Source organism: Chlamydotis macqueenii, chromosome 1 (genome assembly GCF_036417535.1).
Source record: "Chlamydotis macqueenii isolate bChlMac1 chromosome 1, bChlMac1.mat, whole genome shotgun sequence".
Taxonomy (NCBI): Eukaryota; Metazoa; Chordata; class Aves; order Otidiformes; family Otididae; genus Chlamydotis; species Chlamydotis macqueenii.
In genome coordinates this window covers 27,758,181-27,783,106 of record NC_141556.1, presented here as the reverse complement: position 1 = coordinate 27,783,106, position 24,926 = coordinate 27,758,181, and the positions used below count along the sequence as shown (strand labels likewise).

The window sequence follows — 24,926 nt, the reverse complement described above, 5'->3', positions numbered from 1 at the left end:
CCATGTATTAATATTACAATTAGAATGATTGTACTTAATGTCCTCCAGGAACATACATCACTCTCCAGAATTCCACTATGTATAAAAATGATATGCCTTCTACCTGCCCGCTAACTGCCAAGCCTTTACTGAGTCATCAAACACGTTTTCTGAACACCCCCTCCTAGTAAGCTAGTTCTGAGCAGCAGTGCATCACACCAACACTTCTGAATATCCCCTTCGGTTTGAAAAGTCTTCCTTTCGTGCTTTTCTGTAGTGACTCCAAAGCCAAATTTGAAATTAAATTCTCCTTGTTTCAAGTGTATGCAATGGGAATCTTGTCATTTCCTTCCATTTCCAAATGGATCAAAGGCATGTGTATGGATAAAGTAGAGTTCCTTTGGAAAAATCTTCCTGTGCTGCCAAAGGGCACTGAAAGCTTTGTCCAGAAGCATGCTGTCGTGTCTCTTAATTCTGATCTCTTCCACACAAAAAGGACACAGTTTGAATACTCTTGAAATAAGCAGCTGACATAGCACTGTCACTGGTGTAACAGTGCTTGTTTTAAATTGTGCTAATTGTAACACGGAATATCTTTGTTGCGCTTTGTACGTCCACACAGTCTTTCTGCTGAAATGTCATATCTTCTTCTATCTGAGTTCATCTGAGTCTCTGTCATTATGTTAGTTTCCATTTTTCTTCTGTATCATTAAAACATATATTAAAAGTCTGTTCTTTTTCTACAAATGAAATTTTTAAAAAGTGGAATTCCATGAAAAGCTTAATGGATTTTCTCATTTTAAAGAGAAACCTACGCAGTTTAAATTTCATGCTCACTTCACTTGTGCAAAAGCATTACTGTCTGTTTTTTCAGATCTTAAAACCTGTAACATCTCTATAGTTCCCAGCTTAAATAGTTCCCTGTTGCTGTAAGTTTCATAGAATTTTTAGTTATATAAGAAAGAGAAATTTAAAAATTACTAGAACTCATGTTTATAGTAGAGAATAGTGAACACAGATTGAAGAGAGTTTGAATAAACTTTTGTAACATGGATATTCCTTTTGCGGTAACCAGTTTCATGGTTCAGTGCTGTAAAAAGTCATGGAAAGCTAGTAAAAACATCCCAATCAAGAAAGATTTGTGCAAATGTCACCTGTGAGCAGAGGGTGTGAGTTTGAAGCAAAGTGATATGAGTTCAGGTGCATCTCATTTTCCTGTGAAGTAAGGGCTGATTTAAATTCTTGTCAGGTAGTAACTTATCTTCACAATGGCCCTCCTTATTAGTACTCAAAATAAGCACAAACACCATGCTTATGTTCAACTCAGTCTTTTAAGAAGCTGTTTAGAGAAGTATGAGGCCCTTTCTGCTTTTATAAGTCATCTCCATCATCTGTGCTAAAGCTGCTTCTCCTGCTGCTCTCTTTCGATGCAGCTGGGGACGTGGAGGACAAGAGTGGGTCTGTTCCAAATGGCGACACCGTGTCATCCAGTAAAATTTCCTCTAGCCGTTGCTCCTCTTTTAAAGCTGCACTGAAGGACAAATCTGTGAAGTGTGAAAGTGGATCAGAAAAGGCTGTAGATCCATCACAAATATCAGAATTTGGTCCATGTGCCAGAGGCATTTGTTGAGAGTAGTCTACAGAGTTCTCCTCTGGATAAGACTGTTGCTTGATGACCTGTGCAGCTAAATCGACAGCACTGAGTGAAGACATGACTGGAAGGCCATGCGCACGTGCCTGGATCTCTAGTTCCTAACATTTAAAACAAAAACAATTAGATGATAGCTCTAAAAGACAAAACAGTGTTTTCAGAAGTATTGCAATAAGTATATGGATCGTACATGCAAATGAATGATACCTTTTGTCCAGTTGTGAGACTACATCTTAAAATATGAAATTGTTAATCTATGAAAATTCACCACTCGAGTGTTTTTATTTCCCCTCCTGTCATTAAGCAACTGTTCTATGGGAACATCAGGTAGGATAGCATACTGAACCTACTAAAGGTGACAGAAAAACATTGCAACCTTCTAGTTCATTATCCACTGCTATCCAGAGAAACAGAAGATACTTTACTTGACTGATGATGGATTTTATGTCTGTCAGTCTGTCTATCTCATCTGCATATGTGTCTATATTCAAATCTTGGGTTTCAAGCCATGCAGGGCCATATTCTGCTGCTTCATGTCACAAGCAGATGTAACATAGAATCATAGAATCATAGAATCATAGAATGGTTAGGGTTGGAAGGGACCTTCAAAGGTCATCTAGTCCAACCCCCCTGCAAGGAGCAGGGACATCCCTGACTAGATCAGGTTGCTCACAGCCTCATCCAGCCTGGCCTTGAACGTTTCCAGGGATGGGGCATCCACCACCTCTCTGGGCAACCTGTTCCAGTGTTCTATAACTCGCATCATAAAAATTTTTTCCTAATTTCTAATCTAAATCTACCCCCCTCTATTTTAAAACCATTACCCCTCGTCCTATCGCAACAGGCCCTACTAAACAGCCTTTCCCCATCTTTCTTGGAGGCCCCCTTGAGGTACTGGAAGACTGCTATAAGGTCTCCCCGGAGCCTCCTCTTCTCCAGGCTGAACAGCCCCAACTCTCTCAGCCTGTCCTCATAAGAGAGGTGCTCCAGCCCTTTTATCATCTTCGTGGCCCTCCTCTGGACCTTCTCCAACTGGTCCATGTCCTTCTTGTGTTGGGGGCTCCAGAACTGGACACAGTACTCCAGGTGGGGTCTCACCAGGGCAGAGTAGAGGGGGAGAATCACCTCCCTCGACCTGCTGGCCACGCTTCTCTTGATGCAGCCCAGGATGCGGTTGGCCTTCTCATTGCCTGCTCATGTTAAGCTTCTCATCCACCAGCACTCCCAAGTCCTTCTCCTCAGGGCTGCTCTCAATCCATTCTCCGCCCAGCCTGTATTTGCTCCTGGGATTGCCGTGACCCAGGTGCAGGACCTTGCACTTGGCCTGGTTGAACTTCATGGGGTTGGCACGGGCCCACCTCTCCAGCCTGTCGAGGTCCCTCTGGATGGCATCCCTCCCTTCCAGCGTGTCGACGGCACCACACAACTTGGTGTTGTCGGCGAACTTGCTGAGGGTGCACTCTATCCCACTGTCCATATCGCCGACAAAGATGTTGAACAGGGCCGGGCCCAGCACAGACCCCTGAAGGACGCCACTCGTGACCTGTCTCCACATGGATATTGAGCCGTTGACCACCACTCTCTGAGTGCGGCCATCCAGCCAACTCCTTATCCACCGAGTGGTCCGTCCATCAAACCCATGTCTCTCTAGTTTAGAGAGAAGGATGTCGTGCGGGACAGTGTCAAAAGCTTTGCACAGGTCCAGGTAGATGATGTCAGTTGCTCATCCCTTGTCCACCGATGCCGTCACCCCGTCATAGCACACTATACCCAAGGAAGTGTAACATATAAAATGGCTACAAAGGGAAAATTAAAATACTGAGGGGATTTTGTGTCCAGTATTGATTTTTGGGTACAAGAATACACTTTTTTTCCTTCCTTTTTTGTCTTTCTCTGGCTCTAATACATAAGGAAGCTATTTGTACAAATGCTTTCTTAACTTTCCATGTATTCCTTTATGCAAGGTCTAATTATCAAAGGAATTTCCTAGAAATCTAAAAAAAAACCCCTACTCCCTAATATACACAGCAATAAATAGGGAAAGTCAATTAATTTTTAATAAATGTCATTTGGCAAAAAAATTATATAGATGAATAAAATTTGATGAGGGATAAGTACTGAGGAAGCTTTGTAGTTCATGGTGATGTTCTTATACAAACCTGAATTCGGAGTAGAAGTCTTCTGTTAGCATGCTCTAATTTCTTCTGCCTGTGTTCTAATTCTCTGGCTCTCTGTTGTTCTTTTTGTAGCCACTTGATGTACTCCACTGATGCTTTTAAAATAGTTCCTTTGTTCCAGCGCATATCACTGCAGAATGTAGAGATAACCTTTTCACAATTGTGCATGTCAGCAGAATTCATAAGAACTTACAAAATCTTTTACATTAATATGAAATAATGATTTACATGACTATTATTCACTCTTAGATATTATTGCTTCTGAATGGAAATTTTAATAGAATAGTTAAGAAGCCCTTATATAGTAAAATTAATCCCAGAATGAAAATAAGTGTCAAAAGAAAGTAATAAAGTGACTTTTTGTGGGAGAGCTAAATGCAATATCATGATTCTACCATTACAGTTTTTATATTTTTAGTGAAAATTGCTTTTATTATTAACTCTAAGATTAAAATCTATGTGCAGTATTTCTGCATTAATGAACTAGGAAATATACATTACTGAGGACTTAAGCCTAAATTTTTAAAGATCATTTTGAATATACTACTCCTTTTACCTGACTTACTAATGAGGTTGCTTTTATGCTTGTTGAGAAAAAAATGGTCTATGCTGAATGCCACTCCTCACTGATGATAGAAAAGACAAATCACACTTTGGTAGCCATAATGGCTACGGAATGACAAAAAACCTGTTCAAAAATCTTGAAACAATATAAAGCAAGTTAAAATCCATAGCTACATGCAGACTCCAACTCAAAGTGAAAGCCTTGGAAAATTAAAAAAAAAAAATTAAGTCTATCCATCATTCAGGAAATCACGGTTTAACTTCCAGCTTATAAGCAATCTTACTAACAAAAATACATTTGTGCAAATGCATCTGTTGAAGGACTTTCATGTACCCCTTTATCAACTTTGCACATATTTCTTTATGTAATGTCTTGGAGGCCTTGGAACAAGAATGAAATTTGTTGAAAATGTTTAATTTCTAATAAAGTTCAGTATTTTATGATATAGGACAGGCCTGCTGCTTTAAAAATACAAACAGAAGGTTTTATCCAAACTATCCACTTCACTAAGAGACAGCTTAGACCATGCAGAAGATTGGCGGAGGTTCTGATCCTATAAAGCAACCTGAGAAGGAAAAAGCTATTTAAACCAGTAAGAATTTGAGGTTAGGAGTGACAAATAACCCCTTTAGAGCTTTTTTTTTTTTTTTTAGTACCTATTCCAAACACTTATACTCATATGCTGGCATTTATAGAGTCAAAAAGAAATATAAATTATACTCCAGTCTGTCATCATTTTCCATTATGCCTTGGTTTCTTTCTTCAGTGAGACTTACTCCTACTCACATGCTCCCCTACAGTGAGTAAAACTGTGATCTGGAGTGGATTTATTGCAGCAGTGTCTATGCTTTACATTCAGCCTCTCAGAGTAAAGTGCCTAAGAAACCTTCCAACCTTATCCCAAGGCTTAGCACCCTTAGAGACTTCCACCAAGGCAGTTGTCTTTCTGCTGAATGTACAGGCAAAAGTCAGGCAGGAACATGAACTGGGGACCCAGACCACCTGGTCTTTCCTGATGCACTGTACCAGGCATAAAAGCTTATGGAGCTGACAGCTTTAAAGATGCTCAGAAAAAAATAAACAAAATTATTTATGATAAAGCATCAATGTTTAAACATATCCTAGAATTTAGATCATTTACCAGAGACTTGGGAGAACCAACTGTTCGATCAGAGAGGGCCTGAATCCACATCTCCATCCTCTCTGGGCAGCACACAAACCACAGGGGTCCATCACACTGGGACCTCCCCTTGTCTCAGTGATGTGGGCCAGGAGTGCACAGCTTTCAGGATTAGAAGGTGAGGAGGTCAGAGAGAAAATAATTATTGTTTCAGACCCTGCTGTCTACAAAGCCAAAATATCAGAGGCTGCTCACTGAAGTGGGTATATATTCTCATTTATACCATCCCTGGTCAAAGAAACTAAAGCAGAGGTGGGAGTGGGAGCCAAGAGCAGAACCTGTCTCTCTCATGACAGCTGAACCATCTCCTGGCAGTCCCTCTACCTCCTCCTTTCTCTCACTGCATTTCTTGCCCAGGTGGGAGGACAGAATATTTTCTTGCCAGCACCCCATGGACTCCCTCCCAGGAGAGGACTTTCTCCTCACATGTGGGATACCTGTGTTCAAACTGTAAAAGTTATGGAAGTTTTTAGTACACATGATGCTTACTTTCTGGACAAATCTTTGACTGCCATCGCCACACTACAATCTTCTTTTCTTCAGACCTCTTTGGAAAGCTAGATAAGGACTGAGTGGTCTCTTTTTACACCTGAATTGCAGTGGTGTTTGAAAGGCAGTGAGGTGCCCATCTGTCTACACCAGAGCACTGTGGTGGAGGTGAAATTAGGGGGACGACAACATCTCAAACTGAGAATCTCCACTGCCATTGCAGATATGAGCTATGTGTGATATATATAGCTCATAATTACACTAGGTTTTTTGTTTAATCTCAAATGAAAATGACTGATTCAGGACATTTTCATGACAACTTTGAAAAGCACTATGGTAATACGAAAACCTATAGAATAAACTTGAAAGAAACACGATCTGCCTACCAAGGAGGGTCAGCTCCTCCTAGCGTGTGATTAAGACAAAACTAAGTTAGTTTTGGACTCATGGTCTGAACATAAAAATGTAGCACTATGAAATTAGGAATTAATCTATAGCTGGCAAAATGGAAATAATTAAGACATATAACAGCAGGACAAAAATATGCACATATCACATATTTGGCAAATATTTCATAGTTATATCACAAACACTTTAATGTCTGTTACAAAATGTTACGAATGCAACATCAAATTCAGACAAAAGTATTTTTGGTTAATTTTTATGATCAACATATGCATAAGCCATATATTCATGACTGTATTTGGAATCACTTTGTGATTAAATTCATTTATGTCAGACATAATTGGCAACTTTTCTGATTTACTTACATTTAGCTCATGTTGCCTTGATAGTTTGAATTTTTATGTATATAGTAATAACATTTTTTTCTCATAGGTTGTAATAAATCTTCACTGCAGGGCTAACTCCTGGATTCAAACTGCCAGACAGATGGATCTGGTCAGCTTCTGATGAGATATATATGGATAGGTATCTCTTGTTGTAATATTTATAAATTTGAGAGGCAAAAGTATCATGGAGATACAGGATGAAAATGCTGTGATTACTACTATCATTTAAGAGACTGTTATTTTACAAGTGTGTACATGTCTGTGCACATATTGCACATATCTTCTACATCTTTACTCTTATACAGATGTCTTATTGAATGAGGAATATTGAAGTTAAATCTTCCAGCGTCTGAAGGCAACACAGCAAAGGATCAGCTGGTGACCTTAGAAGCCAACATGTCTTTCACTTCGTGTCTCTTTTTTTTTATACCAGGAGCAAAAGAAAATATTGAAGATGTCTGTGCTGGTTTTGCATGGCAGACACTCTCCATCCATTTGAGCCCAGAGCACCATACAGCAGTCACAGGGCAGTGCTATGGAGAAACAGAGGTTCTATGCAGATATGCAGGGTTGGAAGAGTAGCAATATAACTAGTGAGGATGAAGACAAATGAGAGGGAACAGGATGGAGGAGGTGCTTCCATAGCAATAGTCTGCAATGCATCTAGCTCTGCTTAGCAGGCAGGCAAGAAGATTCATCTATGATGAGAAGAAAAAAAGCCCCTCAGCATCTGAAGATGGATTAAATTCAGGGATAGCAAGTGCATAAGAAGAATTCAGAAATTCTCTGATGAGTTATTGGTTTTCTGTTACTTCTTTGAAAATACCGAATTCTAAGTTGGGGGCAAATAAAGTTATCTGAAAAATGATAAAAGTGGCACTAGGAAATTGTGAGGTTTGCTTTTTAGAGATTTATTTATTGTGCTTGCTCAGTACAAAATAGAGATGAAATTTAAAATGATAAGGCCTACAAACCCATTTGAGAATCTTTAAAAACTGAGCAGCCACTGGCAGCTGTTAGTCATTTTATTGGAAACTGCTTCTTAAAAACAGCCAAAACAGTTGCATTCATAACTGTTTTGAACCTACAAAGTTCAATACAGATCAACTAGTCTTTAGAGACAGCAGGAAATATTTTTTTCATTTTACTATTTCACTATCTATTAATTTCTTTTTTTTTTTTCCTTACTCTTCATTTTTGTTGTATGTATGTCAGGCTTCATCCTGTAAGTAGTGAAACACATGGGAAACTCTACACGTGAAACCAGTCAGTTGAGAGCAGTAAGAAGTTTTACAGGTCTGGTCACAAGAAATGACCTCTGCAAAGGAGGATTGTGTCTTTGTGTGTGCATGTGGTACAATAATTTGAAATTTTTAGCAAGCCACGCATGTGTTATGTAGTTTAAATAACAGAGGTCTACCACACATGATTTGCATGGAAAAGTAGCAAATAAGTACAAAACATAGTGTTTTACTAGTCTCTGAACCCTAGCTCCTCCTAACTTTACCAGCTGAATCTCTGCAGACCTCAAATGCCCAGATCAAAACATGTAACTCTCACCTAGGAGAGTTTCTCGTTTAGTAGAAAAGAAACATAGCCATGAGAGTGATCTTCAGCTCATTTCCATTAAAGCAACTTTTTTTTTAAGTCAAAGGAGCTTCACTAGTTTACACGAGTTGAACTCCTGTAGGAAGGACAAGCATCTGATCATTTAAGATTAAAACTAATTAACAAAAACAGAGTTTGGAAGAGGGTGATAGTCACAGAGTTTGCCAGCCACAGAGCGGTTACTAATAACAAATATATTTGTGAAGTAGAAACTATGTTTGCAGATCATTTCTTTCCCTGTTTCTGAGAAATTATCTTTAAACTATGCTTGCTCAAAGAAATACTTTGAAGGACTTTGTACTTGTTTTGATGACCAGCGCAATTACAAAGTGTATTCTTCTGAAAGGGGCAGCAAGTTTCCATTTTATAATAGCATGAGTGTGCACAAGCTCTTCCTTTACAAGAAACGTGGCCGTGCTGGCCGTTAGCGGGTCCGTCCCCAGATAACAAACAAAAGGTCAGACACAGGCCGATGCAGAAAGCAGAGAGAGAGTGAGAGCAACCCAGTACTTATGCCCAAATCCTCAGTGGTTCTCTTAACATCCTGGCTCTGTAAAATGACTAGAATTCTTAAAGGAAAGATTTTTTTTTTCCTAAGTATTTCTGGCAATTCTTGTCCAGTTACCATAAAGCAGTCCTTGTGTAGACATTTCCAGACTTTATCACAATGTGAAATCCTATTAACCACCTAAAATGGGGTTCTCAAAGGCTGAACACGAAGGAACCATGAATGGGAAGGTAGACATATTTAAAGGAGCAGGTTATGAGCATTTCAGCAAAATATGACCAAGTATTTTAAGCCTTTTTTTACTTCTGTTTTTGAATTATTCTGTATAGCTGTTTTGCATTTCTGAATCATCTACCACTTGGATATCTAAGCATTGAAAATGAAACAAAGGAGTGAAAGATCTTTGCAACTTATAGTTATCTCTGTTTTCTAATGCTCATGAAGTGAACTTAAAACACCCATTCATTTAAGCAGTGTAATCCACACTTTTCATCATTAAATTAAAAAAAAAAAAAAAGTGAAAAGAACAGGGGTTTAAGCCAGTCAAAAGAAAGTCCCCGCGGAAGCTCTGCAGGAGCCAAACAAGCACACTGTATAACTAACAAAACAAAAGTGAAATGAAAACCCCACACACCACTTCTTAGAAATATAAATCATAAAAGGTTTCCAAATAGCATCAAAAATGTCCTTTTCACTTCCTGAGTCTGAATGTAATCTTCTTGAAGCAAGCCATCTGGGACAGGCATGCTAACCACAATGGCTTAGTTAGAGTAGCATTTGCTCTTCAATGCAAAGGCTGATTTGCTTCACTGTCATTAGTCCAAGCATTAGGAAGGTTTCTCATTTTACAGCTAAGTTCCCACTATAAGAAGAATCTTCTAAAATCAATATATGAGGTGAAAATGCTATGTGTGACAAAATGTTACAGATAGAGTATTGTGAGAGATGATACATCTCTTTCTTTCAAAGAAGAAGAGGGCAGATTGGGGGCACAGTGAGGTGTTGTGAAGGAACAAGCAAGAACTGAAAGAGAGGGTAAGGACACCGAGTTATGATTTAGCAGCACAGGACTGTACTAGAAAGAAATAACAATTTTGATCTACTCAGTCAACAAAACAAAATGGTTAAATTAACGTAGTTCTGCCTACAAATATCAAAAGAATGTATTTACACTTATTTGGATTAATTTAACCTGGCACTAAGCTACAGCAAAGCTATAACATAATTTAGTTTTTCGAAAACATCCTATAGCTTTTGGTGCCTCTTTTTTCTTAACACCAACTTGAAAGCTTTTAAATAGGCTTGTTTTCAAAAGGAGTAGTGATTACCAGCCTTTTGAAGACAGCAGTCCTCAAAATGCTAGACATGCAAGTTCACCTTGTGCTTTTGTAAACATAAACCACTTTGGGGCTGTCACACTGTTGAACTCAGTCACAGGTTTTCAGACTAAAACAAGAAAAGATGATGCCTTCAGGATCTACACCTGAAACTTTTTCATCAGGTAACAACACCAAAACCTGCCAGTAAAATCCATCATCCACTTACTGGAGCAGAATTACAGGTCCAGATCATCCATTTTAAGAAGAGCTTGAGTGATTACCTCTAGGTATTAATGTTTTGAATAAATTCATAAACTAAACCTGAATCCAGACCACAACATGTAACTGAAACACCTCTGTAGACAATAAAAAATTACAGCTGGAATTTGTACCTCATGCCCATTTCTAATTGCAATATAACTTGCTTCCATTATTGCTGTATAGCCGCAAACCAACAGTGCCATCCACTGTTTTTATGAGAAATCTTTCAATTCTTTGCCCAAATGGTCTTGAGTACTGAAAGATGCACCAGCAAAATTAAAACTCTTCTACCAGTCTGTGTTTGCAGCAGAACACACGTGGCCAAAACTTCACTTAAGTACTTAAAGCACTTCTTATTTTAACTCAGTCATAATATCTAATTCTGTATTCATAACAAGAATATGCCCGTTTATCTAATCTTGGGTGGATGCTGTAGAAGGAGCTGAGTTCATTAATTATCTAAAATGGATGTGGTATGCTAACTTTCTGTCTGGTGATTTCACTCCAAGTGGCTTGTTAGATCAACCTTGTACTTATGTAAGGCTCGCACAGCATTATATTGTTACAGAAATCCTTAATATAATAAGAAGTTTCTTAGTCCTAAGGAAAAAAAAAGAAGGCTGAAGTATCAATAGATGTTTTCATTTGAAGTATCATGCAGGTCTGTATTGACATGCAAATGATAAAGACAAAATCTGTATAATCAATTTTATGTGAGCCACAATCATGCTAGTGCATGGTCTTAAGGCTTCCCGGAGTAACATGAAAAATCTAAGACTAAAGTTCAGCATTAAATATCACACTGAATTGCTATTGCTAATCCTGCAATAGGCTGTCCTACTGAGGTGGCTTTTTTCACATTGATAACAAATATAAGCTTTAAGGGAATGCAGGTATAGTTTAAGCAATATGCATTTTGTGTTACTGTAAGTATATGCATTAGTATAAAATGCTATTATTATAGCAATTATTATTTTTATCCTTGCATTTTAAGACTGTTGTTTTCCCTGCACTGAGCAGAGGACTTTTGAAAAGTGCTCAGTCTACAGACATTTAAGCTGATTTTTTTTTTTTCCTTAGGCAAAGGGTAGACAGTGACAATATGCATTTTGTTTTATCCCACTAGAGGGCCCATGGCAAGGGCTGAAAGCATCATTCCCTCCTTCTCCAGAGACACCACACGTTGCTCCCAGGGACACAGAGCTGGATTTTCTGTTGTTTGGCTTATCTTCTTCTTTTTTCTTCTTTTTGGTTTTGTTTGGGTTTGGGGTTTTTTTTCCCTTATGTGGCAGTCTCTCTTAAACACCTGGAATTGCTTTCATTTTATTATCCTTTCACATGAGTTTTCCCAACAGGCACCAAAAATCTGTCAAAGATTTGTTACTTTAACAGTCTGATCTGAGTCAGTGACCCAGCATTGAAGATTTTGTATCCCATTACTCAACCCTATAGCCAGTATATGAAACTGTCTTTTTTTTTTTTTCCCTGTGTTTAAACTATAAACATTATTATAGAAAAGACTGTTGAACTCACGGATCATTAGACTTGGGGATGAGTGTGCCAAGCTCCTTGATTCGGTAATTAATATTATACCTCCTTCTTCTCTCAACTGTTAAAAAGAAACAATTGCTACGGTTATCCTGAAATATTATTGGAGAAATTCAACATAAAACATTTTAATTAGTTAAAAGTGAGTGAGTCAATGTACAGAAAATTTCTTTCTTAAATAGAAGTCTCAACACTATCTTTCACCTGTCTCTGACTTACTCTCAGGACAAACTCCGTGATTAGTACCATCTCCATATCTCACCCTACCTGTAGGTTTCTCCCTCGTTTACAAGTAGACTCCCAGAGAATGAAACAGGCCCATGTTGCCTAAATGTGAGCTAACACTTCTTTTTTGTCTGATGTTTATGTGTCCTTTCTCTATCCTGAGCGTACAGTTAAGTGACCCCTTGCACCCCATTGGCACAAATGTGCTGGGTCTTGTAGGAGAACACAGCATACCTAAGCACATAGCAACTGAGAAGATCTATTTCAGTTATGTTGGAAAAATAGCAGCAGAGCAAAAAGAGTTAGAGAATGTGCATTAACTATACAGTCATTGGCATAATAGCTGTTGTTTATTTAATAATTACAGTGCGCAAAACCTCTGCAAGAGACTCATCAAAAAGTAATCAACTAAACACTGGCTATTAAACAAGGCAAAGAAAAGATGTTCTTTACAAGTGGACACTTACAATGTACTTTTTCTTTCTATTTTTGTAGTTTTTTTCCTGAAAACAACCCCCAAACGATTATGCTAGTGAATCAGGGGGAATATTTTGAAGCTTGGAAAAGTATTTCAATAGAACTTTCCTGAATTACATCTGTTGCAGTTCCAGTGTTCTCTTGAGTTATGAATAGCATTTAAAGTACTAAATTATACCAAAGCCAAACCAGAAAATTAATTTTTAAACTGCGTTGACAGGATGGCCATATAGGAAATAAAGTTACTCCAACCCCCCTGCAAGGACCAGGGACATCCCTGACTAGATCAGGTTGCTCAGAGCCTCATCCAGCCTGGCCTTGAACGTTTCCAGGGATGGGGCATCCACCACCTCTCTGGGCAACCTGTTCCGGTGTTCTACAACTCGCATTGTAAAAAATTACACCCTTAATTCTTTGTTTTAAAAAAAAAACCAAAACAAAACAAACCAGAAACAAAATACATTTAGTAATGGATGAAACATTTGCTGTTACAAGAAGAAAAGCTTTCCATTTCTTAGATCTGAATCCCTTTTTCTGATTTCACTGAGAATCCACTCTTTCAAAATAAATGTTTTTCTAGTTCCTCCTTGGTATGAGGAAGTACAAGAACATTTCTGTAAAATGTGAATCTTAATTCAACCTGAAACATGAATATTTGTAAAAATCAGGTTTCAAACCCTGATTTTTTTCAGACAGCTCTAAAAAAACTAGTACTCATCAAAGAGTAAATGATACTAATAAAGCCTTTACATGTAATGCATTAATAAGTCCAAGCCTTCAGAGAGTAGAGCTAACCCCAGAGAGATTTTTAGCTCTGAAGTATACACCTGGAGCCAAATCAGAAGAGATATTGCATGTCTGCATGCTATCACCCTGGCATGCAGCCTTCAGCTCAGTTGCTGGTGGTGAGGGACAGTTCTCATCCATGTCTTCTGTGTTCAGGAATGATGATCTCAAAGCCAAAATAAACAACGGAGGCAATGGTAAGTCCCTAAAGCATGTGCGTGCCTGTCTTTTCCCTTCTCTTAGTTCCAGACAACTCCCACCCACCAGCTTTCCCAGTCCAGCAAAAATTCCCCATTCCTGCCCAAACAAGACAAGCAGCAGCATCACTGGCACTTCAGAGAAGATGTGCTAGCAACAGGCCTAAAAATCTACATAGTCTATCTGTAATCAACAAAACCATAAAGACAGAAATGAGGATGCCTTCTGGAAAGTCTAAGAGAAAGTTGTCCACAGCCGTCGCTAGCACATAGTACCAGTGGATGTATACTTCCAGGTATGTAACTTCATGCAAGTAAAGCTATCCTTCCCTCTAACATTAATGGAATAGCCAGAGAACAAAGATATAAACAAGAGAACAAAGATATAAATGGTGGCTATTAACTAATTATCAATTTAGGTTCATTAAATTAATAGAATCATAGAATATCTCAAGTAGGAAGGGACTCATAAGGATCATCAAGTCCAGCTCCCAGGCTATATCTGCTGGAAAAAAAAATGGAAAGGAGAACTGGAAAATGTAATTGTTTTATTCAACACTTTAAAAAAAATCTTTCAGATTTTTTGTTTCAAATTACTCTTTAGAGGGATGAATTGCCTATTTTTTTAGGTAATGTTCTTTCAGCAATTAAAAAAAAAATTTTTTTTCTGTTCTGGATAAACCAAAATGTTTTTTATTTTTATAAGTTTAATATTTAGACACTGAACTATGAATTTCACTATGTTCTAAGCCTACACTACAGAAGATTGTTCTTGTAGGGCTGAAATGCCTAACATCTGCTCATGGCTGCACTGTTCTCCATAAAGGACACAGAAGTCTCTCCCAGCCTAAAGAGGTCAAAGGGCTTGTCTATCAGAGCAGTTAGTACACCGCGAGTCTCATCCAGTCCTGCCCTGATCTCCTTTTGTGAGAGACGATTTCCACAACTTTAAGTCCTTAACTAACATTTAGAAGTTGTCTGCTATCCTCTGTAATTTTTTTTCCTTCCCATCATCTGTAAAGAGATACAGCCTCTCTGTCGGGTGCTTCAGTAAATAAGATGTGAAGACTCTAGATTGTCACTGTTGTTTTTTTCATCATCTGCCTCCTTTCTTGTCTGTTTTGTACTATAATTCTTAGAGATAACATGAAGTAAACTGTGCAGGATACATGTACAACTGTAGAATAAAAGTATAACAGCAGGAGATTATATGGAAAGAAATTAATTACAATATGCTAAGTATTTTGAAAGGCAAAAGTCAAGGACAAATTAATTTCAGGGAAGAAAACTCTGTGTTTGGCTGTGTTTGCAGACTGAATTCAATTTGATGACCCTGGTAAGGTGCTGATTTAGAAGAACTGAGACGTGGTAGCTACATTCCCCATACCTTCTCTTTAATGAGATAGAAGCTGAACTTATACTTACTGAGATTGTGGTTATCCTTTTTTTGTCTCTCCTTTGCCATTGCTCTTGTATCTGCTTCTGACAGAAAGTAACATTTATTAAAACAGTCCTTAAGTTGCAATTCCAATACTTCTTTCACCTTTTCAAAATGTCCTCTTGTCACGAAGAGCAGCCTTTTAGTCTTTTTACTTCATTACTCTTTTTATTATTAAACAAGATCATAAGCAAAACTATATTCTACCAGTACTAAATTTTTGAGTAAGTCTGGCAGGTTGCTTAAGATTTTTTTTATTGCATATTTTTTATTTAAGAACATAGAAATTCTATGGCAGGGTATTTTTCTCCAATTTGCTGTATTTTACATCAGGATGGAACTTACAATACACTAATGTGAATATGGATTTGTATATCCCATAATGCAAGGGTTTAATCAGATTTGTAAGATATTGAACCAACTCACTGTTTCCTCTGAGTGACACTAATAAACTGTACATGGTTGTTAGCATTCTTTGGATTAATGAATGTAACTTTTAAAGTTTTTAATCCACTAATATAGATTTACCTTGAATAGCCTTATTGTAAGGTTTTAAAAGAACTATTTGTTCTACCGTGGAACAAATTTAATGAATGATAATTTATTTATACGGTTGATCAGGAGCCAACATGTGGAAGAATCCACTATGTTTCCTAAAATAATTCGGTTTATTAGAAGCATGATATTCATGAAAAACAGGGGGCAAACATGGTTTCTGAATTGCTAAAGAGGAGAACAGAAAGAAAGCTTTTCTTCTTGGTCCTTGTTCTTTTCTTTATATCCAAAATTCTCAGGAATTTAATTATAGACATCTATTTCAAAGGTAAGATTTATTCACCTTCTAAGCAAAACACCATCACTGTTGAAATTATAAAATACTGAAATCTTAGAGTTCTTTTACCTGTGAGTTCCCTTTTTACTGGTAGATTAGCTGGGCAAGAAGCATTTGTGAGACCCATATTAGCTGGTGCCATTCCCTGGTCACTGTTATATATATCCAAAATGCTGCTAGATAGCTTGAGGTGTAGGGGGAGAAAAGAAGAATAAGAAAAAACAAATAAAATTAAAATAAATAAAAGACTTAAAAGATGAAAAAAAGCATAATATAAAGACTAAACTTATTTGAATATGAGTCTGGTGTTCTTTCCAAGCAGCTGTGTATATGCGTCTAAAGGGAAAGTTTGCCATTATGTAGTATTAAGTGAAATTGAAAGTGAAGGGTCACAGCCTGCCACTGCTCCAGAAGCAGCTTTCTAAGTGCCATTTCTGTGGGTTTCAGATGCAGAGTGATGGCAGGATACGGCCCTCAGTGCCTGTTTTTTAATCACTTCTATACAGTATTTTCCAATAACAGGATTACCACAACTGCACTTCAAACAGGAATTAGGTTGCAAGTAAAAATAACCTTGCTGGTTTTGACCTGCTCCCCAGTGATTTTTTCAACCACATCACTAAACTCTGCATTGGTACTTCATACTGTGCCTGGTTTAGCAGTATAAAGATTCAGTGACCCAGTTAGATGCAATAGTTAAAATTAGAGTGGACAGAACATCAAAGAATATGCTTTAAGGAAAGAAACTGTGCTGTTGTCAGGGTAGACCACATAACTTAATTATTTAGCATGCATAACATATATGATCATGTATACCATTATCCTTATTACCTTCCAAAATATAATATAACGTTATTTAAATAAATCCATAGAATGCACTTAAAGAAAAGTAAGGCTAAAGTATGTTTCTACGGATTCCAGATTACTACTCAAATATTACTTTTACTTGAATAATTTACATATGTGAAATAACTGTAAAATATGCAGAAGTTTAGTAAAGAATAGTTCAAGCTTTGCTCAGTTTCTATGACCATATCACCAACCTTTCAGAATTTATCATGATCTTCTATATTTCTGTATGTTCATGTGAAAACAGCTGTATAAAAAGAGTCCAAGTCCACGTCCATAAAAAGGATTTGCATTCTTATTGCCTTCTAAGGCAATGAGTAACATTTTTTTTTTTTCATTTTATCATGCATACAAAGTTTATGCAGACATTTTTTTTTCTTTCGAGACCAACATACAGGACTCAGATATTGAGTCTGGGTCCACTTGGCCAAGAAATAAAAAACAAGTAAAAAGTGGGTGAAAAAAAAAATGAGGAAAATCGTGAGTAAAACTACTGACTTGAGACAGAAAATCACGAAAGGAAATTAGGAGTTATCTAAGAAAAGTGATTTTTATAGACAAGAAAACATATTTTTACAGATCTGCACCCCTGGATCCTGAAACGCCCTGGAATTTTCAGGCAGATCACCTCAGCATCAACTATAGGTCTGCTGGGAACCAGCTTTTTTTAAGATTCTGATAATTCCTTTTCTTGCAGAGACTGTGAGCTTTACCGCAAGTTGTTCTGAATGGAGACACTTTCCCAATGAGTTTCTCAGTGTGAAATTTTTCCATGACAGTGCTTGCTATATTTTTATATTAAATCTGAAATTGTAAATAAGTTTTATTTTAAATAATAATTTTTAAAAATTAACTAATAACTTTACTAAATTATCTGAGAACCAAGTTTGTGTTAAATTCTCCTAGCTGTATAACCCACAATGAAAGGAAACAATATGGATTCTTTTGGAATATACATAAATAACATGGTAATTTTTAAATAAAAGTTATTTGTAGAACTTCATTACTTGGGAGAACTGACAATTCTTAAATAACATTAGAAATCACAACACCAAGTCAGTTTTGAAAATCTGCTTACATATTTGATCTCTCAAAGAAAATACTTTTTTAAAGAATGTTTGGAATTCAGTTGAGTATTACTCAAGAACAAGTTATGTTTAATATGCAGGATTAGAACACTAAGCACATTCACACATTAAGCACCTTTGTTTAATTCCTGAGTGGTAAACTGACAAGTATTACAGAATTCACTGCAGCTTTAACTTCGCATTTTCTTTGTTCCAGGGATAGTATAACTACATTACAAGAGTGAACTCATATTAGCTCTAGACACATATTTAATGAGTTCCTACATTCATGTAAATTAATTTGGCTTATTGAAATGATATGAAAACAGAATTTTCATATTTAGTACTGATATAAAAAATTGAGAGTCAATGTGACTCTTACACTAATTCCAGTGGACTTTGGATAAGACTGTTATGTGATTTAGGCTACTGTTTTTGTGAAATACTAGGAAATGGTAACCGTTAAAAATAATGTAATCTAATAAATCATCTAAAAATGATAAATGTATATTTATCATATTTTACATATTTCACTAGCTATGTACATGAGTTCAATAACTTGCAAGAAACTGGTGTAAATCTTTTTAATTTGTAAGATTATCAATGTCATTCACAAAAAAATCAGAATTGTAAACCACAGTTTGACATAAACACATGAGATACACCAATGATTACTTCTAATTTTCAAGTAATAATTCATATTTATTATCAAAATATATTTAAATTTCTACAGTCTATTCACAAATGTATGAATGCAAACTACATGGCCCAAAACCAAGAGGAAAGGTAATGAGTGGCCAACTTAGCTAGTAATGAAAAAATTATATCAACACACTTGAAAGTTCAGAAGTCTGTGAGAGTTCAAAAGAGGATGAGTAAATTAAACCTAAAGCCAAATGTAGGCATTTCAGCTGAATTTGATTACACAGTTGATGAAGGTACTTCCATCTATCTCAACCGTCATTGTCTGGAGTGATAAGAGTTCATATGCCTCCTTCCATCAGCAGAACCACTGGGGCAGTGTCATCCCACACAGCCAGGGCTGCAAGCGAGTATCTGTCCATAGTCTATGTCTGGCTGCACTAATGCCTTCATCGAGTAGTGAATGGCATGAAATATTTTCCCAAATGTCCCATATCATCTTTGTTTCACACAGATGATCTCCAGCATTTTTTTTCCCCTCATCATTTGGCAATTTTCATCAGTCATTAGGAAACCAGAGTCATAACTCCATGTGAGTATGATGAAAATGAAAGACAAACCCAAGTCATTCATCTACTGATGGCTACAATCCTATAACCTTATTAATTAGAACGATTCACGTATGTGTTAATCACTAAGAGTGTAAAAATCAGCATTCTGCCATACCATTAAAGAGAAACTTTGATCTAATCTTAACTGTCCTAAATTATTCTCCAGAACTGGGACATCAGAGAATAATCATATTCTGCAGCACTGTCACAGAGAGCCTACAAAATTCTCACTCATTTCCCTATCTGAAAGCACTAATTTCTGGGCTGCAGAATCTGTCTTTTCAATTGAAACATTCACAGGTCTGACAAATATGACCATTTTTAGTAATCTATAGGTAGGGTACTCTTGGGGAATAGAGAACGGTAGGTTTGACCTTCCTTAAGTCTGTTATCGCCTCAGTCAGTGTACTGAAGGACTAGACAACAGAATAAACAGCTTACTCATCTGGTTGTAAAAAGGGCACACACACACACACACAAGTTATTTTCTTCCTACCTACACCCCTTCCAGACTTAGGTTTGCTTTCTCCCTTCAGCATTTGTCTGGGTGATTCTTCTCAGTACAAAAGCACTTGTGTCAATCGCACTGTCAACAGCCTCTTTCTTCTTGTGCATCTAGTAGAAATCTCAGGTACATTGTAATGGCCACTGCAATGTGTTTCTCTATGGACAGAGCCACTGATGATCTCCCTTTGACACTGTCTTCATTCTCAGTCAGCCAGCACAGCATCTTCACACTTACAGTAGGGCCAAGTGAATATAAAGCACCAGTAAATTAGACTACTTTTGACAGTCACTGTGTTCCTACAGAAATGGTGACACAGGGAAAAATCTGTTATGAATTTATGTGAGGAATAATTCTCAAAGTCAGGATTCAGGATCAGGAGAAGAAACAGGAGGTGATTAATCTGACCTGTCTTGGACAGTTAGAGTGAACTAAATCACCTCTGTTTCTTCTTATTGACTCCAAAGAAAGCCTGGGGTGACTGTTGCAGACTTTTCACATGTACCTTCCTTCACGAAACCTCACTGTGCTTCTAATGTGAAAATTTCCAAATAAACTCTTATTTTAAAAATCACGTAAGAAAAACAAAGCAAACCAGACTGGATCTTTCTTGACAAATATTCACATTTCAGATTATGGGGTAGTTTTAAAAATACAAAGTAAACAAAAAATGAATCAAACTATTTTGTTGAAACTCTTTACTTGAATTTGCCTTGCATTGATGTCAAGCTTGGAAAATCCCAAGGAATTTCCTTGCTAATATTACTGAACACTGAGAAGAATCTTAAAATAGAAATTGGCCAATTTTGATACAACATGAGGAAAGATTCCTTTTTAATCTGTCAAAGCAGGAAGTTCTTTTAGAAATGTAGACATCGGGGACATAATTAATTTTTAAGTTACAAAATTAAAAAATGTATATCACAATATATTATTGAAATTGTTTGTCAAAATATACGTAGTTGTTTGGATATGCACTAAAACTCCGTACACCATAATGTAATTTATTTCTTGCAATGTCATGTAGAGTGGGGAGAGCTTTTGTAATACTAAGGATTCAAATAGCTTCCAGTTCTACATTACAAGATAAATACATATATTGACATAATCTTACAAAAATTCAATGCAATCTTACTAAAAGTACAGATCATTTGCAATGGCATAATTGTATGATATGTGTACAACGATGATCTTACAATTATATGGCACTGTCAAACCTGATGAAACTTTAAAACTCCAGCTGATTACACTGTGTCAAAAGTACGTTCTTGCTTTTGGTTTAGAGATGTGGAAACACAGACATTTGGGTATGAAAATTCATTAGTCCCAGGCAATAATCTATTTATCCTGCAGGTGTCATGAGCAGGTTCACACCTGTGTTGTTCTGAGAAGTCCTGGTAAGTCACATAATTTCTAACCTTTCAATTCATGATACACTTATCTACATATGTGTGTCTGAGAATTTAGATGCAAGTGGTTCGTAAGGGGTTAGCCCACACATATTAAAAATAACAGTATATAATTAGCCAGTTTTCCTGCTTCTAAAATACAGCCAGCTTTGGACAAAAGATTAACAACCTTTAACACAGCAAATGGTTAAGAGGGAATAGCCAGTGACAATGCAATACAGGACAAGAATAGTACCATCTCTAATTAAAACTACAAGGAGAATTAAAGAAAGCAGACTGTAATTAACAAAGTTAGCATTTGGCAAGGACACCAGGGTTAACGTTCTTCCTTTTGTATGAAGTGTCATGGGATCTTCAGTGCCTGTGTGCAAAGACTGGAACATGAGAATTTCCATTCATGGGGCTCAGTCCTGAAACATGCTCAACTTTGAAGCTTAGACCAATTATAAAAGCAAGCTTCAGCTGAAATACCTGAGCGAGTGCCTGGCTCGAGCTCAGCAGCATCTCGTAAGAGTCTGTGACCTTGTGCTTGCTGGCAGTGTCCAAGACAAGTCCTGTAAAGGTCTCATCCAGAGGAGCTTGTTATATGTTCAGTACTTGGGCCTGAACTGCTACGCAGGCAGGATTGTGTAGCAAATACTAAGGGTTTGTTACCTGCATGGATGTCTAGCAATGGACAGCTATGTTCACAATTTGCAGTCTCTAATACCAACTTATGCCAAACAGCATAAGATATTTCCATATCTTCCAGGAATGAAAGAGAAGGATTCTTAACATGATAATAAAATATATGGATATGGGTTGTCTCTGCCTATTCACCTTTAACCCCTAGACAGTTATATGTCATAATAGTCTTCACTTACATGATCACATATTATTTAAGTATTTTTCCATATTGGCTAATCTTTGTATGATGTGTTTGTCTTACAGTAACATTCAAGTCTATAAGGATCAGAGTCAATGTTGCACAGCTAGAAAATAACAGCCCAACCCCCTTCCAAAGTCAGATAGATTTTTTTTTTTTAATTTAAAAATTCTGCTGAATGTGGTAATGCCCAGCCTGGACTAGAAAGCCTTTCCTGGATGTTGGGTTCATTTAACATGTCATCACACTATCCATTTCATAAATCTATAATGCTCTATCTAAAATCAATTAGGTTTCATATGTCCAATACTTTTATTTGGAGTACATTCCAGAAGTTGAATGACAGCAAATTATTGTTAAAAATCTTTCTTTTTATTTCCATTCCTAGACAAATTTTATTCTGATTTTGTGTTCCTTTAACTTACAAAGTTCATTGTTTAACATCCCCATGTGATTATTGTGAGTGACCAGAGCTCCCTTAAGCCTTTGTTTTGCTAAGCTGAACAGGCCATACTTCTTTAGCCAGACTTCCCATGCTATGGTATGTCCTAACAGGCCTCCCTCTACCTTTCCTGCTTTGAATAGTTTTTCTGAAAGGTTGACACCCTTATTTGTCTACAGCATTCTAAAAGTTTTGCACCCAGTGAATTCCACAGTGGATACTTCCTTGTGTCTCTTGGAAATCTCTCTCATGATGGATCCTAAGATCATATTTATCTCCTTTTTACAGTCCCATCATTTTGATGGCTCATAGTCATCCTCCGAGCAGCTAATGTAACCAGATCTTTCTCTGTCATCTCCAGTTAATGAGCTCTCAGCTTACTGCAGACATTCCTGTTATTAGTATTTAAATGAATGATCTTGCACTCAGTACTATTACATTCCTTCCATTTATACTATTCTGTCATCACAGTTATATAATTCTTCCTCTATGATATCCTCATCCTCCTTTGTATTGGCCATACTTTTTACTTTGGCTACCTCAGTACATTTCATCAGCATAAATGTATTTTTTGTACCAAGGTCACTAATGAAAATATTAAATAAACTGAGGTTGAGGATTGATTCTTGAAGCACTTCATTAATATCTTCTCTTTTAACAAAATCTTTATCATCTTTTTAGCTTGCCCCTTAACCTGAAAAGAATCCTGTTCAGTTACTTGCTATATAATCTGTATTGCATTTTACCAATATGCATTCATAAAAGAAGGCTACAATCATCAGACCCTGGATACGCAGGACTAACTAGAAAGACTAATTCCAGTAGCAAATAGCTCTTCATACATTCAAAAGGGTGTCACTAATCATGGAAGTGATGGAGGGTATGTACATTTTTAAAGAGCAGACACCTTACATGTTATAGTTACATAAAATGGCTAAACTCTAGGATAGCAAGAGCTTTTCACCAAAGGCATCTGGACTGCCCTAACAGGTCAAAAAAAAACCCCAACATTAGCTAGCCTGTTTTCCCTTGAGGGACCTGGGAATACACAGTAGGATGGACTGTCCTGTTAGTGGAGACATTTTTCCAGCTGCCATTTCTCCCAGGGTCTTAGCTCCTCACAGTCACATTCACAAGCCCAACCGTATAATTAGAAGGGTCAGGATGCCCCCAGAAAATGCATAGATCAGGACCAGATTGCCTCTACCATAAGTCTTCATTTTGCACAGGTCAGAAGATTCTGTAAAAAAGAGGGCAAGTCGGAAGCAAGCTGCAGGAATAGTCCTGCCAGCAGAAACTTCCTTTTCTACCCTCTTTTCCAGGGTTAATAGCTGCAGACATGCAACTCACCCAGAGTGTCTACATGCCTGTATTTCCTGCCATAACAGAAGTACGGCACACATCCAGAGGAGCCGTGCAGTACAGACACTTCTGAGGGTCATTGGCCTGGTTACATGTGGTCAGATTGCCTGAACTGCACCTACAGGCTTGGCAAACTCAAATAACAGGGAAACCTAATATGTGCTGGTTTGCTTGTCACAAGAAGAAACTATGTCGCTGCCTAACCTGAAAGGTTGAGTACTATATCTGCAAGAGAAAAATTCTTTTGGTGCTTGGTAAAAATTGGTGCTTGCTCAGACTGCATCTAGAATGAAGTGTTCACACGTGAAATATTAGCCCAATACTTTATCCTTTCCCACCCCTAAATATATCCCACTTAAATCACGTTCTCATGAACCTAACTGATTGCATCACTTCAAAGAACAGTTTTATAAAATAAGACTATTTGTCCTTCTTAGGCACAAAAAAAAAATATGTTAGTATCCATCCATTTCAATGTGGTTCTTACTTATTCATTTTAATTAAAAAATCAAAGCAGGGATTTTATTAAGTTTTTATACTATTATTCCATATATGCACATATATGTAGAAATCTAAATTTGGAACACTGTTCACAGCTCATTTTACATATCAAGTTAAAGTTTGTTCAGTATTTGTGTTACTGAGATACAAAACATAAAAACCACATCCTTAATTCCTTATCATTCCTTCCCTGTTTATTCATGACAGGTAAACAAACATTTTTTTCAGTCTTTGAAGTTCACAGCTTAACTTCAAAATGTGCACTGAATTTGGACAAATGGTGAGCTGATCAGCAAGGGTATAATAACCCAGTCATTGCAAATCCAATTTCTAAACAGTAATATCTGGTATATCAGGTGTTTCCAAATTTTGACAAGGGGAAAACTGGGGTAATTCTTGTATCTTCAATGTATGTTTTAGTAAATTATGACTTTTCATCTAATTCAAAAGTACAGGATGCATAATACTGTGGGTTAATACAAGTCCTGTACTCAGAAGATTGGGGTTTAATCTCTGGCTTTTTTTTTTTTTTTTTGCAAATGTTCTGTTTCTTGAAAAAAAGTTGAACAACATAAGCTGTGATATTCTTTTGCTTTATAAGTATTTGTTTTCACTGTCAACTGTCAAAAAAAAGTTGCAGTA

At 37.0% G+C, this 24,926-nt stretch overlaps 1 protein-coding gene across 1 annotated transcript in view; it reads right to left on the bottom strand.

The window, feature by feature from the left end:
• Nucleotides 1–1,350: 1,350 nt before the first annotated feature.
• TFEC (transcription factor EC) overlaps nucleotides 1,351–24,926 on the bottom strand; it is a 94,946-nt gene continuing 71,370 nt past the window's right edge. Inside the window, exons 4-8 of the mRNA XM_086740003.1 lie at nucleotides 16,101–16,215; nucleotides 15,187–15,243; nucleotides 12,062–12,137; nucleotides 3,790–3,937; nucleotides 1,351–1,731 (exon numbers count right to left, since the gene is read on the bottom strand). Of these exons, the coding sequence (XP_086596129.1) occupies nucleotides 1,351–1,731; nucleotides 3,790–3,937; nucleotides 12,062–12,137; nucleotides 15,187–15,243; nucleotides 16,101–16,215 (777 nt within the window). The remainder of the gene's footprint in view (nucleotides 1,732–3,789; nucleotides 3,938–12,061; nucleotides 12,138–15,186; nucleotides 15,244–16,100; nucleotides 16,216–24,926) is intronic.